The sequence below is a fragment of the Chrysochloris asiatica genome, unplaced genomic scaffold (genome assembly GCF_000296735.1).
Source record: "Chrysochloris asiatica unplaced genomic scaffold, ChrAsi1.0 scaffold00008, whole genome shotgun sequence".
Lineage (NCBI taxonomy): Eukaryota > Metazoa > Chordata > Mammalia > Afrosoricida > Chrysochloridae > Chrysochloris > Chrysochloris asiatica.
The window spans coordinates 29,090,922-29,109,855 of NW_006408526.1; the positions used below are offsets into that span (position 1 = coordinate 29,090,922).

An 18,934-nucleotide genomic window follows, 5' to 3' on the forward strand; every position below is an offset into this window, starting at 1 on the left:
GCAGCAGTAGTGAAGTTGGCCCAGGATCGGACATGATTTCGTTCTGCTGTGCATGTGGTCGCTATGAGTTGGTTCCGACTCGATGGCACCTGAGTCTCATAACAACAACAATACTGGACTGTGAACCACAAGGTCAGCCATTTAAACCCACCAGCCTCTTTGGAAATCCTATAAAGTGTCCCTATGAGACGAACTAACTCAACGGCACTCAACAACAACAATACCTATGTGGAGTTCTGGTGTGGTGCTGTAAGATAAACATGGGACTGCTAACCACAAGGTCAGCAGTTCAAACACACCAACCGCTCCTTGGAAACCCTACACAGGGTCGATGTGAGTTGGACGTGACCAGACAGCATTTAATAACAATACCTGTATTAAAAGCCAGGATGTCAAGACTTCATCTCTTGTACTTTGGACATATTATCAGGAGGGACCAGTCCCTGGAGAAGGACATCAAGCTTGGTAAAGTGGAGAGTCAGAGAACAAAGGAAGACCCCCATTAAGATGGACTGACAAGTGGCAACAGCAATGGGTTCAAATACAGCAACACTTGTGAGGATGGCGCAGGACCGGGCAGTGTGTCGTTCTGTGTTGTGCACAGGGTCTCTGAGTTGGAATTGACACAACAAAACACAACAACAGTATCTATATTCTTGATTAAGACCCTATTTCACTGTTGTTGTTTTTAAAGGAGTCCTGGTAGCACCATTGTGGGATGTTGTTGTTACGTGTCGTAGAGTTGGTTCCAACTCCTCCTAGCAACCCTGTGTAGTTTCCAAGGAGCCGCTGGTAAGTTTGAACTGCTGACCTTGCAGTTCTAAGCAACTCTGAGGTCCAGTGCATTATCCTGAAGCACCAAATTGCTGCTAACCACAGGGTCAGCAGTTCAAACTCACCAGCTGCTCTGTGAGAGAACAATGAGGGTTTCTGCTCGTGTAAAGATTTATTGCCTCAGAAATCCTAAAGAGTCTCTGAGCAGGAACCAACTTGACGATAGTAGTTTTGGTTTTCATGCTTTGTACAAATGCTGTTAGAGCATCATTTATGTGATACATATTTCCCTGTGCAGTCATGATGATTTCTTTAGTAATACAAAATATTCACCCTTAGCTGGATCTTTTATTATAATATGACCAAAAGTACTACTCTGGACATTTCCCCATCATTTAGGCTGCATTCCCACAGAGTACATGATCATGGGATTGTTAATTCTTCTGTATTTTAAAAATCCTCTTTTCCTAAACAGATTCATGAACACCAAGACAACACAGTCCTAACAAAATCCTCCCAATCACTACCTTCAAAAAGATAAAATAGTTAACAGGCAGCTGAAAAACTGGGGACATGTTTTGCTTTTTTACAGAATGGAACTTATAAAAAGTTGTCTAGATGGATAATGAAACTTGTTTATTTGCTTTTGTGTGAATGTGTGTCTGAATTAAGGCAGTTAATATCTGGACTGTGAATCCTAAGGTGGGTGGTTTGAGTTCTGCAGGAGAAAGATGAGACTTTCTGCTCCCACCAAGATTTACAGCCTTTGAAACCCTATAGGGTCACTGTGAGTGAGAACCAACAGGAGGGCACTTAACAACAACAATCAGAACATATGGCTGGCATGTCAGGCCAGGTAATGCACTGTTGTTCCAGTGACATATGTTCTCTACCAAACCTATGAACCATATTTACATAAACAGTCATGTGTCCAGGGAGACTTCCCTGATCCCCTCCAAAATTCATGCACATTGCCATCTCCAGTACAGCTCTCAACAATTCAGTCTTACAATTTCCGTTTATGTGCTCAAAAATGACATAAACAGGTTAAGCACTTGGTTACTAATCGATTAGTATGAGGTTCCAACCCACCCAGAGGCACTTGGTAATAAAGACCTAGCCATTTGCTTCTGAACGGTAACAGCCTTAAAACCCAGACTTGTAACACATAGAGTCACCATGAGTCACAATCAACTCAATGGCAACTGGTTTGTTGAGGGTTGTTTTGTTTGTTTTTGTTTTGTTCCAAGTAATATGTTTATTTTTATGACTGTCTCTTGCAGTATAACATGAGCTCATAGATGGGAAAATAATAGAGTCAGTACCTCCAGGGCACGTAGTTAGCTTACAAAGATACATTCTTAAAACCTATTATATCTTCTTGAAATGCACTACTATTTTCTCCAAGCCTTTTAAGGAATCCTGATGTGGCACTGTAGGATAAGCACTGGACTGCACTGGTTCCATTTCTTTAAAACAGCATCTTCCTCAACACTATATTCTGATTTTAAATTTCATTTCTTCAAAATAGTGGTTGTGTGCCATGGAGTCAGTTTTGATTCATGGCAACCCAATATTGGGTTTGGAGGCTGTAAGTCTTTATAGGAGCATCTTTCTCTATGGGAGCAGCTGGTAGATTCAAACTTCTGATCTTGTGGTTTATAGCCCACCTTATACCCACGTCACTACTAGTGCTCTACAAACACACTAAGAGTTCTGGAGAAAGTGTGATGTACCAAAACTCCATGCAGTCAGAACAAAACAGTCATTTACATGATAATTCTACTTTGAAAGTGACTAGTTTTATTTTCCTATAAAATTATTTAAAACATTCTTGGTATCCAAAGTTGAACCAAAACAAAAAAAACCCAATACATTTTTTACATAAAAATAGAAGAAAACTCCCTGTTGTTAAGTACCATCATATAGGGTTTCCAAGGAGCAGTAGGTGGGTTTGAACCTCTGAGCTTGTGGTTAGCAGTCCAGGGCTTACCCTATACAGCACCCCACCAGAACTCCAACCTAAGCTTTTACTGCCTTAGAAAGTCAGATTTCGTGGAAATAGATTTTCCTTCCAATTTCTGATGTTATGCTCAAGCTACATGTGAGAGGAAAAAACAGCTACTGAAGACAAAACTTCCAAATTTACCAGAATCATCCAAGGGAACTGTAAACGCACGGCTGGGAGTACAATTCTGTGTTCTATTTAAACAAGGTTTACAGAAAGCATCCGGATGAGATTGTTTGCTCCATGGCTCCTTCTCAGACAACAGAGGTCTACCCATTTGTGGGAGTGCTGTTACCCTTGGCAACCTCAACTAGAATCTGTCAATAGAAGGACCCTCAGTAGTATACTCATCAGGGATGTTTGTCTGGGGAGATCTTTAATCCCAGCTGTCAATACCCGACGGAAGCAAATGAGACATCTTTACAAAAGAAACATGAAGATGGTGAAGAGATCTTCCTAGGGGAATAAAAATATTTTTTAAATGACTTTGTTGATAAAACATGACAGCACTGATGGCCAGCATCAAGTGGCAGCTGCTCAAGTGACCCAGGCATTGGACAGCTATTTTTACTTTTAAGTTTAGCACAATGTGCACACTAGATGTTTAAAGAATGCAATAAATGTACTTACCAAATATTTCCCCTCCACTCGCATATTCTGTCACCAGATAAATCATCCGTTCTGTCTCCATGACCTGGAGCAAAGGTAGGAAAAGTGACAGGAAGCACCATAAATGACAGGCTGACATCGTGAGAAGAGGAACTAATGACTCCTTTTTTTTTTGTAATTTCCAATGTTAATAACCAATATTCTGTCTCACAGTGACCCAACAGGACGGAGCACAAATACTCCACAGGATTTCCAAAACCGTAAATCTTTACAACAGCACACTGCCACATCTTTCTCCCATGGACTGGCAGGTGGGTTCGAACTGCTGACTTTTCAGTTAGCAGCTGAGCGCTTTACAACTGCACCATCTGGGCTCCTGACAGATACTGAAGGATGGGGAGGTGGACATTATGCATTCCTTTGAGTTTTTTAAAGGAGTAAACAGTTACTATTTGAGAGTCAGAGTCCTTTTGCTATTCCATGAAACCTGTGCAATCTCTCAAACTTCATATACAACTGAGAGGCAAAGAAGTACCTAAGAATCAAACTAAAGTTCCCATTCAAAATCAATTACCTCATTAACCTCAAGAATGTACCTCCTCAAAACACACACACCATCCATGGGGAAAATAATGGAAATCACTTAAGAATTTAAAAGAAATCATTTAAATGTTCTGGTTCCAAAAGAAATGAAACATTTTCTATGCCAAGCGTATTTATTCAAACTTAGGAACAAAATCATTTCAAATAATCAAAATATAAATTACTCGTTTTTTTTTTTTTTTAATTTGACTTGGTCCCTATTACTTTATTTCTTTCTCAATTAGTTGCAGTAAAGTCCCTAGTTTTTTATTACCGGTTTTTTTTTTTCCCTTCTCCCAGCTATAGTGTATCAGCCCTTTCTTCTATTTCCACTTTTCCTTTAAACAAAATTTAAAAGTAACATTTATTTGCTCATTGCAAACACTGTAAATATCTGAGTGCAGGGAAACAAAGAAAAGGTCAAAGATTTCCAACATCTTCCAACACACTACCCAGAGAAAAACACTGTTAATAGCTTACTGTTTCTAGAGATGTTTCATCTAAAAGAATTATAACGTGAACTGCTTACATAATTTAAATGTTCTAGTAGTCACATTAAAATAGTTTGGGAAATGTAAAATTAATTCTAAAAATCTATTTTATCTATTCCAGTATATTAAAAAATATTATCAGTTCACCAATTGCTTCATTGCTTAAACTAAAATTACATAAAATTAAAATTCAATTCTGTAGGTCCTTTAGCCACATTTCAGGTATTCAATATTCACACGTGACTAGGAGTTACCATGTTGGACAATGCATTAATTTCTAGATATTCACTATACTTCACAGTTACCTTTCTTTCTTGTTTCCCAGTTACACAGCTCTACACATAAATAACATATAATACTATTATGCATTATAATTAATACACCTAGCTCACCTTTTTAATGACTTCATAGTAAATACTCCATTGTATTAAGTGTACGCTGATTTAATTTTATAATACAATAAAAGTTTAGGTTCTTGTTTGTTCTTTTAAATTTTAACTTTTTATTGTGAATGGGGTGATAGTTTATGGAGCTGATCAACATTCTTTTCAACAATTCATGCACATTTTGTTTTATCTCATTGACTGTGACCCCAGCAATGCAACATCACTTATCCTACTGTCTCCCTTTGTTTCCTGCTTCCATTCCTCCTTTTTCCCTAACCCTTATGGATACATGCTGCCCTTGGGTCTCAAATGATTGACTATTCTAAAGTGTGTTTACTTCTCTAGGGTTATTGCTCTCCTTTTAAAGCATTTCCAGACCTGAAGAGTGACTAAGGGCCATGTCTCGAGGGGTTCCACCAATCTCTATCTGGCCAGTTAGCCTAACCTCTTCTGTGATTTTGAGTTTTGTCCCACATTTTCCCCCACTGTATCCAGGACCCTCTAATGTGATCCTTCTCAAAGCAGCTGGAAATGGTAGCTGGGCATCATCTAGTTCTTCTGGTCTCAGGGCTGTAGAAATGAACGTTTGTATGTCTTAACAACCCATTTGGACTACGTGTTCAATTTTCTTCACTCTTCTTCGTTCCAGATAGAGAGAAACCAATAGTTGCCCTGCTCCTTAGATGGCTGCTCACAAGCGTTTAAGACTCCAGGGGCTACTCACCAAATGAGGATACAGAACATTGTCTTTGTGGACTATACTATGCCAATTGGCTTTAGTGTCCCCCAGACCATGGTCCTGAGTCCCCAGGCCCAGTGACTCGTTCCCTCAAGGTGTTTTGGATATGCCTAAAGAGTTTTCATAACTTTGCCCCCTATATGCTCCACATTTATGAATATATTTGCAGCAAAGGTCAATATCCATGTACAAATATCCTGTCAAACCATATACATTTGTGGTTATTACTCTCACTCTCCCTCCCACACCTGGTAAGCCTGCATGTCTATCCAGGCACCTACTTGTACATCACCATTAGTGCAGGATTGTGTATATAACAGTATCTACTTCTGTAGTCTTTAACCCTGTACTATGCTCAGCGGCTTCCCCTGATGCCATCATTCTCTGCTGACCTCCCTCTTATTGTATATTGCACTCAAGTTAACAGCTGTCTACCATCCAGTCAGTAATTTACCCTTCCTTGTCGTTCCACCCATGATAACATCAAAGAATATTTCTTTTAGTGTGAAAATCTTCCTTGACTTTTTACAACAATTGTCTCAGATAGTATTTGTCCTTTTGCAATTGACGAATTTCATTCAGCGTAATGTCTTATAGGTTCATCCATGTTATAAGGTGTTTCACAGACTAACTGTTATTCTTTAATGCTGTATAGTATTCCACTGTGTATATGTACTATGTTTGTTTATCCATTCTTCCACTGTTGGGCATTTACATTGCTTCCATCTTTCTGGTACTGTGAATAGTGCGGCAATGAACATGGATGTATATTTCTTATTTCTCTAGGATATATACCTAGAACAGATGGAAATCTCTATGTCTAACTTTTTGAGGAAGTCCATACTGTTTTCACAGTGGTTTACAGCCCCACTAAGACTGGGTTCCAGTCTCTCCACAAATATGCCATTTTCTGTTTGTTTTTTAACTGTGTTATTAACGATGAAGGGAAATGGTATCTCACTGTTGTTCTGATTTGCTTCTAAAGGTACCATGGACTGCTAGAAGAACAAGCAAATCTGTGTTGGGGGAATTACAACCAAATGCTCCTTAGAATCCAATATAGCAAGACTTCATCTCTCCTATTTTGGACATATTATCAAGAGGGACCAGTCTCTAGAGAAGGACATCATGCTTGGTAAAGTGGAGGGTCAGTGAAAAAGAGGAAGACCACTCCCAACACGATGGAATGGCTCAAGCATAGCAGCAATTGTGAGGATGGCGCAGGACCAGATGGTGTTTTGTTCTGTTGTACCTAGGGTAGCTATTGGTCGGAACCGACAACAAAGTTAGCAGTTCAAGCTCACCAGTTACTCCTTGGAAACCCTATGCAGGGTCGCTATGGGTAGGAACCGACTCGATGGCACTTAACAACAATAACAAAATACGTCATTGACAATTATTTTTTCCAATCTGTGGATTCTCTTATTTTTTTTGTAAAATCTTTTGATGTACATTAAGTGTCTAGTTTTTAAGAGATCACAGTCATCTAATTTGTCTTCTGTTTATGTCTTTTAAGATATATTTGATAGTATAATATTTATGACATATATTAGGGATCCTAAGTTTGTCCCTATATTTTTCACTGATGATCCTTACAGTTCTAGATTTGACATTCTAGATCTTTTAACTACCTTGAGTGTGTTTGTGCATATGGTGTGAGATATGGAGCCTGCTTCATTTTTCTGCATGTGGATTTCCAGTTTGGTCGACACTATTTGTCTCTTTAAGACTATCTTCCCCATTTAGGTTTTGGCTCTTTGTCAATGATTAGCTGTCCATATGTGGATGTTCCACAGGTCTATGTCTGCCATTGTGCCAGTGTCAAGTTCTTTTGACGACCATAGCTGTGAAATGGGTTTTGAGATGGGGAAATGTGAGTCCCTGTACTTCTTTTTTAGTTAATAGTGCTTTGCTATCCAGGGTCTCCTTTCTCTCAATACAAAGGGTTTTGGTTTGTTTTTTATAATCTCTTTAAAGGATCATGTTGGAATCTTGATTGGGATTGCATTGTATCTGAAGATCACTTTGGGTACTGTGATAGTTAAGGTTTTGTATCAACCTAATTGGGCCAGAATTCTCAATGGCTTAGCAGTTAAGATGTAGTAATCCCCCCCGCAAGAGATCTAATACAATGTAATCATTTTCTTGATGAGATCTGTTATAAGCAGCCAATCAACTCAAAGAAAGCTTCCTCAGGGGTGTGGCCTGCAACACCTTTCATTTTACAGAAAAATAAAAAGAGAAAGAAAGGAGCAGCGAAGGAGAGAACTACTACCAAAAAAAGAAGAGCTGGAAGAGTGGTACACCCTTTGGACTTTGAAGCTCCTAGGTCCAAGAAATACTGATGCCAAGATACTGGAGCTCTCCAAGGACTGCTGGGCCTATAGATGCTGTTAAGGACCTTTCTCCAGAGCCAGCACTCTGAATTCAGACTTCCAGCCTCCTAAACTATAAGACAATCAATATGTGTGTTAAAGCCATCCACTTGTGGTATTTGTTATAGCAGTACTAGATGGTTAAGACAGCAGTGGATAACTAACAAATGTAGTATTAACATTTGCGCAATGTTAATTTGTCTATCTCTGAGTATGGTCTATTCTTCCATTTATGCAGGCTTCTTGGATTCTTTCAGTATTTTGTAGTTTTCTTTGTATAGGTCTTTTGTTTCTTTGGTTAGATTAATTCCTAACAACAACAACAACTGTGTGATGCTGTGGGATAATGTACTAGATCCAGGGTCAGTTTGAACTGCAAGGTCGGCTTTTCAAAATCACCAGCTGCTCCTTGGAAACCCTATACAGGGTCACTATGAGTCGAACCAACTCAGTGGTACTTAACAACAACATTGTAAATGGCATTACTTTCCTGATTTCCTTTTCAGAGCTCTCTGTTAGTATAGGAATACAACTAATTTTTGTGTGTTGATCTTGTACTCTGCCACTTTGCTTAATCTTTCAATTAGACTCAATAATTTTCTTGCTGAGTCTTTGTGGTTTTCTATGTGCAGGATCATATCACCTACAAAGAATTTTACTTCTTTGCCAATTTAGTTGCCTTTATACAAGAAAGTCCCTTTCTTGCTGTATAGCTCTGGTACTACTTTTGAACACTCTGTATGCTGGTGATATTTACCCTTTTGTATTTTTTATATGTGCTCTTGTTATATGTTCATCTGTACCACAAAAGAGTACTACATATATGCACGTATTTAGAGGGGAAAAAAAGTCATGCTGCCAGGTATTTTATTATTAATATTTTTAAGAGTTTATAGACTGTTTTTTTTTTTTTCATATACAGTTACCTACACTAATTCACTCTATAAACCTGAGTTCAGCAAATGACCTGAAAACTACCTTAATACTACACAAAAGCAATCTACAATTCCCTCATTTTGGCAATTCGAAATATTCCATTAACAATACCAACTTCCAGAAAGCAAAATTAAAGTTTAAATGAGGACACTGCAAAGCCAGAGCTGGAAGGCTGGAAATTCTTACAGGCCAATGAAGTCTTGGATGAGATTGGAAAACTTGCAGAATTCAGCTAAAAGGTCAATACCTACAAATTAACCCCCTGAGAAACACCAGCCTAAGCCCTACAATTATTTAAAGGTGATTTCCCTTTTTAGAAAGGTCACATCAGTCTACTCAGTTGATGAGAGCAAAAAGGAAGCCAATGGTAGACACCTAGGCATTTACACATATAGGTCTTCAGGCAACCAAAGAAAGCTTTCACAGGTTTGCTGCTGGGGCAGAATGTGGGTGTGGCTCAATACAATTTCATCTGATACATTTCAACAGGTCTATTCTGGCTGACCTAATTCATTTATTTAGGTGAGCACCTGATGATGAAGAAGGGTTCTACAGCTGTAACCACTTTAACCACTCATACTGACATCACAGCAAGCTTTCTTTCTATAAAAATTCACACTTTTCTCGTCCTTGTGTGTGCCTTCTCACTCTTAGACATGATCCCATGCCTGGGCCAGTGACCCTTTACTGTAGGTTAAGAGAAGGCTGATCTGGCAGAAAGCAGTGAGCAAGACTGGACCTATCCAGAGACAGAGCCTGTGGATAACAACACATTGCAATTTGAGAAGCATCCAAAAGCTCCACCTCTCCAAAAATATCTCTTTGGAAGACTAAGCCCTCCTCTCCTAGCTAGCTTGAAATTCCAGACATCAGATTTACTTTTCTTGTATTAAGGCGAAACATTTTGACAATGACATGAAATATATGTATTTCTGGGAAGGTAAGTAAGACAAGTAAAATACAAATTTCTCCCATTAAACATCATCTTTCCCTTGATCATCAAAATAATCAAATGCTATTCCGGAAAACTGGAGTCCTGATGTGGTGTTGTAGGATAAGCGCTCAACCACGAGGTCGGTTTAAACCACAAGCTTGGCGGCTCAAAGTCACTAGCCACTCCTTGAAAACCCTATACAGGGTCACTCAACAACAAAAACTCCGGGGAAAAGTAAACCCAGGAATTTACTAACATTAGAAAAGAGGCAGGACTAGATTGATGTAAGAAGCCACACTTAGCATATCTTTTATCTTCACAACAGAAATCAGTATTTAAATAATGTTATATTCATCTCTCTCTCTCTCTCTGTCTCTCTTGTATGTTGCTATGGGTCAGAACCGACTCGACAGCATTTAACAACAACATATTCATCTCTAACTTTCACCTTCCAAATTATCTGTTCCTTTTGAGTTTCCCGTTCTGTTTTAAGATTGTGAAGTAAATAAAGTTCTTATCATCTTCTGAATAATTTCCCGACATAATTCTCACTAAGAATAAAGTCCAACTTTTAAAGAACAAGTTATCTGAGTAACTTGATGTTAGTAGTAAGTGTTTTTACCTAACATCTCGGATTCTTATATACTGCTATCTTTTTTATGTTGAAAATTTTGTTTCCAAGTAGTCTTAGTATAATTCCTTGATATGAGAAAGTAAGAAAGATTGACTAATTCAAAATAATACCAATATTATTACAAATAATGGGGAGATTACTGTATTTCTCAGAGTCTGGTGTGCTGCAGGATAATACACTGGACCATAAAGTCAGTTTATAGCTTTAAAAATCAAATCATGTAACATCTTACATAAGTAAACCAATTCAAAACTGAATGAAACAGAAGAAAAAGTAACCTCTAAAAGTAGAAAGCAAACCGGAAAAACATGAACCTTGTATGTAAAATTGGTGACATAATCAGAGAAGCCTAGCTGTTTTTAGATTATTTGCTCCACATTCAGATTGAATAAATATGGGGAAAAACACAACTCAAACACAGATCCTTTCCTGATTTTAAACCACACGTTATCTCCTTGTTCTGTTCCAATGATTACCTCTTGGTCTATGTACAGGTTCCACATGAGCAGGATTGATTGTTCTGGAATTCCTATTCTTCGCAATGTTATCCATAATTTGTGAGGATCACACAGTCCAATGCCTTTGAATAGTCAATGAAACACAGAAATCTTTCTAGTATTCTATGCTTTCTGCCTAGATACATCTGATACCAGCAATAATACCCCTTGTTACAAGTTCTCTTCTGAATCTGGCTTGAATTTGTGTCAGTATCTTGTCGATATACTACAGTTGGCAATGGTTCTTTAATTATCTTCAGCAAAATTTTCTTGCAAGATATTAATGATTTTGTTTGATAATCTCCACTTTCTGTTAGATTACTTTGCTCTGGAATCGGTACAAATATGGATCTACTCCAGTTGGTTGGCTACACTGCCATCTTTCAAACTTCTTGCCACAGATGAATGAACACTTCCACAATTAATCCATTTACTGAGACATTTCATTGATGCTCTGTAATTTCCTACAATTTTACTTTTGACCAGTACCTTCAGTGCAACTTGAATTTCTTCCATCCAACCATTGGTTCTTAATAACATGCTACGTCCTGAAATGGTTGAATGGCAACCAATTTTTTTGGTACAGTGATTCTCTATAGGCTTTCCTATCTTTTTTGTTTTTTAATTCTAGATACAATTTTTTATTGTTGTAAAAATATAAAGAACACCTCTGAACTCAGCATTTCTCAGGTACACAATTTAGTGATATCAATTACAACTGATCCTGTTGTGCAACCCTACCCATAATCCTTGTCAAATTTCTCATCTCCATACACAGAAACTTGCTACTCCCCTAACAGCGGTACCCCCTTCTCTTCTTCCTGCTCCTGGTAACAACTAATAAACTCTAGTCTCTGTACATTTGCCCACTTTTGATATTTCATGTAAAAGAGATCATATAATAATATTTGTCTGTTCGTAATTAACTTATTTCACTAAATAGAAAGTTTTTAAGGTACATCAATATTGTACCATGGATCAAGACTTAATTTCTCTTACTGGCTAAGTAGTATTCCCCTGTATGTATACAACATATTTTGTTTATCTAGTCACCCAATCCTGGACATTTTGTGTTTCTAGAGTCTGTTTATGTCGGTGCTTTCAACTCTTGGGTAAATATATATACCTAGAAACAGATTTGGTGGGTCATCGGGAGTCCTGGTGTGGCACTGTGGGTTAATGTGCCAGACTGCAAAGCTGTTTGAACTGCAAGGTCAGCGGTTCAAGCTCACCAGCTGCTCCTTGGAAACCATATACAGGGTCTCTATGAGTCAGAATCGACTCGACTCGATGGCACTAACAACAACAACAACTGTAGTTCTAGAGTCCTGGTGTGGCCCTGGATAATACACTGGACCGCAACATTGCTTTGAACCACAAGGTCAGCAGTTCAAACTCACCAGTGACTCCTCGCAAACCCTATACAGGGTCACTGAGTCAGAAACGACTCAACAACACTGTAGCTCTGCATCTAGCTTTTTCAGGAATAGTCAAAGTGTTCTCCACAACAGTTGTACCATTTTGCATTTACACCTGCAATGGAGAAGGGTTCCAGTTTCTCCACATCCTCACCAACATTTGATATTTTCTACTTTCTGAATCTTAGCCACCTTAATGGAAGTAAGATGGTATTTCACTGTAGCTTTTTTTCCTTCTCATGTTAATTTCTGCTTTATAGTAAATACTTTCCATTATTTTGTTGCTTGCTTATCATACAGGTTTTTCATTATTTTCTAACTACACACATTTATGGTTTTTTCCTTCTTTCATATGTTTTCAAAATGGTATTTATTTTGTTGTTATTGTTGTTGTTGAGAATATACACCAATTCATTAGTTTCTATATGTACCATTTAGTAACACTGACTATATTCTTTGTGTGTAGTCATTCTCACCCCCCTCTTTTGAGCTGTTCCTTCCTCGTTGACATAATTTCACAGTATCTAATCTTTTGAGTTGAGGTCCATCTGATCCCATTATTGTTGTTAAGTGCCATCAAGCTGGTTCCAACCCACAGTGATCTTGTATAGGGTTTCCAAGGAGCAACTGGTGAACCGCCAACCTTGCAGTTCAAACTGATTTTGAAATCCAGCACATTAGCCCACAGCACCACACCAGAACTCCTTTTTATAGGTAGTACTTCAAAGAGCAAAATGCTCAAGGCAGACATGTTTTACCACCTCAACTAAACTACTTTTCAGATATTCTTTGGCACCTATGTCAAAAGTCAGTTCAGATCTTCCCTAAGTGGCCTGCAGTAATCTCACAAAATGGTTCGCTACTCACTTGACCCAGAAAACCCCGCAAAATCACACAAATCAGGTTCAAATCTCCAGGTCCATTTTAAGAACACCCATGAGAGTATATATATATATATATATATATATATATATGTATGTATATATATATATATACATGTTGTTAAGTGCCGTCGAGTCGGTTCTGACCCATAGCGACGATGTCACTTTGCAAAAGTGATCATTTCGACGTAACAATGGTGGCATTGGTAGGTGTGCCCAGGCCAAACAGTGGGGTGGACACAGGGTCGGTGGCTCAAAAAGAGTGTTGAATTTAAGCTGCACATACTTAAAAATGTAGCGAACAATGCTGAATTTAAGGGTTTAGATGTGGATTCTCTGGAAATTGAGCATATCCAGGTCAACAAAGCCCCTCCAAAATGCACTGGCAAAATGACAGAGCTCACGGTCGGATCAACCCCCACATGAGCCCCCCTGCCACACTGAGGTGATCCTCACTGAAGAGGAACAAACTGTTCCTAAACCAGAAGAGGAGGTTGGCACAGAAGAAAAAGAGATCCCAGAAGAAACTGAAGAAACAAAAATTTATGGATTGGGAATAAATTAAGCTTAAAATAAAATGCAAATAAAAGTAAAAGCAAAAAAATAAAATTATGAAGTCATTTGAACCTAGACTTTCCATTTTCTTTTGATGCTTCCTACATCGTTCAATACTTTGTTCCTAAAATGAATCCTTCACTTTTGCAACTCAAAGTTTCATTTTTCTTTAGCTAGTTAAGAATGAGAAATGTCAAATGCGTTCCTCCCTTTTGGTTTTCTACCTGCAAGTCTTTGTACATTTCATCGTAATACTTCTAATTTGTCTTCCCTAGTCATCCTTTGAAATCTTCTGTTCAGCTCTTTTATTTCATCATTTCATCCATTATCAACTTGACATTCAAGAGCAAGTTTCAAAGTCTCTTATTACTAAGTAACCAAGGAGAACATAAGAATACTAAGTACTGAGTTGGGGAACAGAAGGGGGCGGGGACAATAGGCTGAATATGTAAGAAAATATTTCTCAAGGGCAGCTGCCATAGATAACAACTGACCATCTGGAGTGCTCTTACCTGGTAGAGCCTGATGATGTGGGGGTGGCAAAGCATCTTCATAATTTGAACTTCCCGGAAAATCTTCTTCAGGTTTTCTTCATCCAGCTGGGTCTTATCTATGATCTTGATAGCGACCTGACAACAGACGAAGAACCGTTACTCTGATGCATTATTAAAACCTCTTTACTAAGGAAACGAAACCCATTCCAAAACATTCGAGTCCACAAAATACAAACTGCAAGTACTCATTTGTAGAATGTCAATGAAGACAGTGAAATCACTCTTTTAAAGAGATATGACATGAATTCCTAGCGAGTGGGTTTCAAAGGAACAGATTCTAAAAGCTTAAGGGTCTGCTGCCAGGTCTTACAATTGCTCATATAGTAAAATCCCGTAAGAAAGCACTTCATTACTCCATTACTGTAGTTACAGTCGGGAGGACCGCATGCCACAGTGTAGGAATGGTATCTCTGTGTTGGTGGGGGCAGTGACTGAGGCAGTTAACACAGTCTGTATGTTTGCTATGCACCAAATTATGAATCCTTTAAACTTCACAACAACCCCCTATTATTACTAATTCTGTTGTACAAATAAGGAAACTGAGGCACTTTTTTTTTTTTTTTTAAGTAATTTATCCAAGATTAAGTAATGTACAGCTAGCATGTGGCAAATCCAGTGCTGAAACCCAGGTAACTTAGTGTTCTAGAGCCAAATTCCTAACAACAGAGCTATAAAAATCTAAAGATTTTCCTGTATTCTAGATGCAGTGCTTCAGCATAAAACACATTTTTTTTTTCTCTTTTATCCAACCGAATATTATTAGATATTCAACACCACATATATATTTTAAAGCAAAATGAAAGACAAAGGCTTTTTTTTTTAAATCTCACTCTAAACTAATACTGTGAACATTTGTGTTAGCCCCCAAAATATCTCTTATCTCAGCTTCAATTACCAAGTCAGTATGTATGCCATACACATTAGTCAGATAAAAGAATTCCGTCAAAGGGTCTCAACTGGGAAAACTGTAAACCAAACCAAACCAAACTCATGGCAACTGAGTCAACTCCAACTCATAGCCACCCTATAGGACAGACTAGAATGGCCCCACAGGTTCCCAAGGCTGTAAGTCTGTATCCCACTAAGCACAGCAGCTGGTAAGTTTCACACCTCCAAACTGATCAGGTGACAGCTGAGCACTTAACCACTGCACTACTAGGGCTCTTCACAGGCATACTCTAATTCCTTCCGAGTCTTAAAATCCTAGGACTCTATACACTGGAGAAGAAAGGAAAAGGTAAACGTAGTAAGGGACAAAAACAAATAAGAAAAACCAAGGAAGCAAGATTTTAACATTAAAAGTGTTTAACCCAGAGAAATACTGCATGAAACTACAGATGACAGGCAAATCAAGTGTATGAAAGGTCAGCACAAAAGCAACTTTGTTTAGAGTTGTTTCAGAAGTTAGGATGTGGACTATTGGGAAAAAAATCACAGGGAGACAAATCTCAGCTTGATTTTTAAAAAAAACACTGGTAGAACATTCAGCTGCAAACCAAAAGTTCTGTGGTTCAAAGCCACTAGCTGTTCCGTGCGAGAAAGCTGTGGCAATGTGCTCCTGTAAAGAGTACAGCCTTGGAAACCCTGTGGGGCCGTTCTTTTCTATCCTAGGCAGTCACTAGGAGCCAGAATTGACTCTGTGGCAATGGGTTTCGCTGTTTTGGGTTTGTTTTGTTTTAATAATGAATGTGATGGAAGGAGTTGGGTGTAGTAGCTCTTAAGCTACAAGGAATAATCAAACACAGCCTTATCTTCAAGGAGGTGACAATCTTGTACAGAAAAGAGATGTATGAACCAGATAACCTTAATAGAGTGCCAGAAGAACAATCAACACAGCTCTGTATAAGGTGTAAACAGGCACAGGTGGTTCAGTGGCTAAGATTCTTGCCTTCCATGCAAGAGACCTGCTTGACTTCTATTTCTGACCAACACACCTCATATACAGCCGTCACCCAGCTTACGTGTTGCTAGGATGCTGAAGAGGTTTCAGTGGAGCTTCCAGACTAAAGACAGTATAGGAAAAATGCCTGGTGATTATTCACTTCCAAAAATCCTAGCCAATGAAAACCTTAGGGATCAAAACAGTCCAATCCCTAACCAATCATGGGTATGGCACAGGACCAGGAAAAAAAAGCATTTCTTCCCACTGTGCATGAGTCAGCACGAGTCGGGTGTCAACTCCCAGCAACATAAAATACAACGGTAGAACAAAGGATGGGGGGAAGGAAGCAGAATTTGAGAATGGGAAGATTGCAATAGGCAGAAAGGTAGACAGAAAATTTTATGAGGAGAAATAGTTGAATCATTAACAAATCTCACCTCAGTTTGCTCTCCTATAAACGGTTTTGAGTCATATGACCTTGGACCATTACTAGCATTTCTACTTTTCCTCATGACTGAGCCAGGTCACTCCCAGAAACTTAACTCTGGCTATGAGTCTGGCATCAGCTCTTGCTTCTATCAGAACAGCTCCCAAAAGAAAATACATCATGGGTCAAAGTGTCCTGTTTCTCAATTGTAATTATCAATAAAGCCTGACATATGAATAGTAGATTGTGGTTTACAGAGTACTTCATGTAACCAACAAGCTTAGAAACACGCGGATGTGTGCTCCTATAGAACAGCATCCCAACTGATGTGCCAGAAAGGGGTTATAGGTGTAACCCAGAACGGTGTGTAGGTGGCACTGGATCACCTCCAGCGAGGAGCGGCCTCATTTGTTTACACCAAGGAAAACATTATCATTTGTGTGTGTGTGTGCCATGATGTGCACAGGACTGGGAAGCTCCACTAAGATTTATTAATCTTAAAAATAAGGGCCCCAATTTTTGTGTCCAAAGATTCGTACCTCCCATGTGCTACAAATAGATGGCATATACAAAGTCATTTAAGGAGACTGGGGGTGGGGTAGAAGGAGCCCTGGTGATGAAGTGGGTTAAGCAGAAAGGTCAGCAGTTTGAGCCCAGTAGCTGCTGTGAAGGAGCAATAGGGCAGTCTGCTGCCTAACAATTCTTGTCATGGAAACCGTATGGGGTGTTTCTACTCTGTTCAAAAGGGTTGCTGTAAGTCAGAATCAGGTCCACTGGGTGGGCTATGTAGAGGTCTTTTGTCCATTTTTATACCCCAAAAGAGGACTAAGTCACATTATAATGGGGGAGTCATAAATTGTGGCATCCCTGATTCACACTGTGGCATCCCTGACTCACCCTGCATTTCATTTGCATTCTGAGGATCTTCATAAAGGTAAAGAGAAAACCAAACCTAATGAGAACAAAATTGGTTACTAAGATCTTACAGCAAATGTAACAATGGTGATCTACATGTGGATGCATGGATAGACACTCAGGCACAACAATGATGCAGGAAGAAGACTGGGAGTAATATCCACAAATATAGAGAGAGATAGGTTGGACAGATGACATTTGTCCATACGTGTTTATCTTTGCTGTAAATATATCCATGAATGTGGTAGAGCATACAGGGAGCAAAGTTATCAAAATTTCTAAGACATAACCAAATATTTTGAGGGAATGAGTCACTGGGCCTAGTAGCTCAGGGCCTTAGACTTGCAGGACACCATGGTCAACTGGCCACAAAGACAATGTCCTACATCCTACTTTGGTGAGTAGCAACTGGGACCTTAAATGCTTTGTTAAGGTGCAACTTCTGGTCTTTCCCTGACTGGAGCAAAGAAGACGGATGAAAATTAAAGTTACATAGGAACAATTAGCCTAATGGACTACCTGAACATCATCTCCATGACCCTGAGACCAAAAGAACACGATGGTGCCTGGTTACCACCACCAACTACTCTGAAAAGGATAACATTAGAAGGTTCTGGATAGAGTGGGAGAAAATGTGGAATTAAACTCTAAGTCATAAAAATACTAGGTTTACTGGTCAGACAGAGACTGGTGGAACCCCAAGACTATGGCTCTTAGTCACCCTTCAGGTCTAGAACTGAACTCAGTCACCCCTGGGGTTCAGTGTTCACCCAAGCAACAGACAGGTATATAGGAGAAACAACAGTACTAGTGAGGTATGCATACCACCGAACAATCAATCATTCTAGACCACAAGGGTAGCATTTGCCCAAAGACAGAGTTCAGAAGGGTTGAGAAAGAAGGAGGTAAGGAAAGAAGAAACACATGGAGGAACAGGTTAAGTGATGTTACACTGAAGAGATTGCAATCACTGAGATGAATGCAAGTGCGTGGCTTGTTCAATGTACAACTGATGATCTGCTCTGTAAACCCTCACTCAATTCACAATAAAAAGTTAGAGGAAAAAAATAAAAGAGCTATCGGGGATTAAATAAATGCATGCAACCTGCTAACATAATGCCTGGAACATGGTAAACACATAATACACATTAATTACAAATACTGTTGCTGTTGTTAAGTTTAACAAAATCTTAAACCTCAGGCATTCTTTGGCAAGGATAAGACCAAAGACCAGAAGAGTTGTGGGATGGCATCAAGAACATCATACATGAAGAAAGCAAAAAGTCATTAAGAAGACAAGAAAGAAGGAAAAGATAAAAAATGGATGTTAGAAGAGA

At 38.9% G+C, this 18,934-nt stretch overlaps 1 protein-coding gene and 1 pseudogene across 1 annotated transcript in view; one reads left to right on the plus strand and one right to left on the minus strand.

Moving 5' to 3' along the window:
- SIK3 (SIK family kinase 3) overlaps positions 1–18,934 on the minus strand; it is a 301,942-nt gene that overhangs the window by 118,060 nt on the left and 164,948 nt on the right. The window contains exons 2-3 of the mRNA XM_006833851.1: positions 14,332–14,448; positions 3,413–3,476 (exon numbers count right to left, since the gene is read on the minus strand). Coding sequence (XP_006833914.1) covers positions 3,413–3,476; positions 14,332–14,373 — 106 coding nt within the window. The 5' untranslated portion in view covers positions 14,374–14,448. The remainder of the gene's footprint in view (positions 1–3,412; positions 3,477–14,331; positions 14,449–18,934) is intronic.
- Positions 13,235–13,829, plus strand: LOC102822620 (annotated as a pseudogene).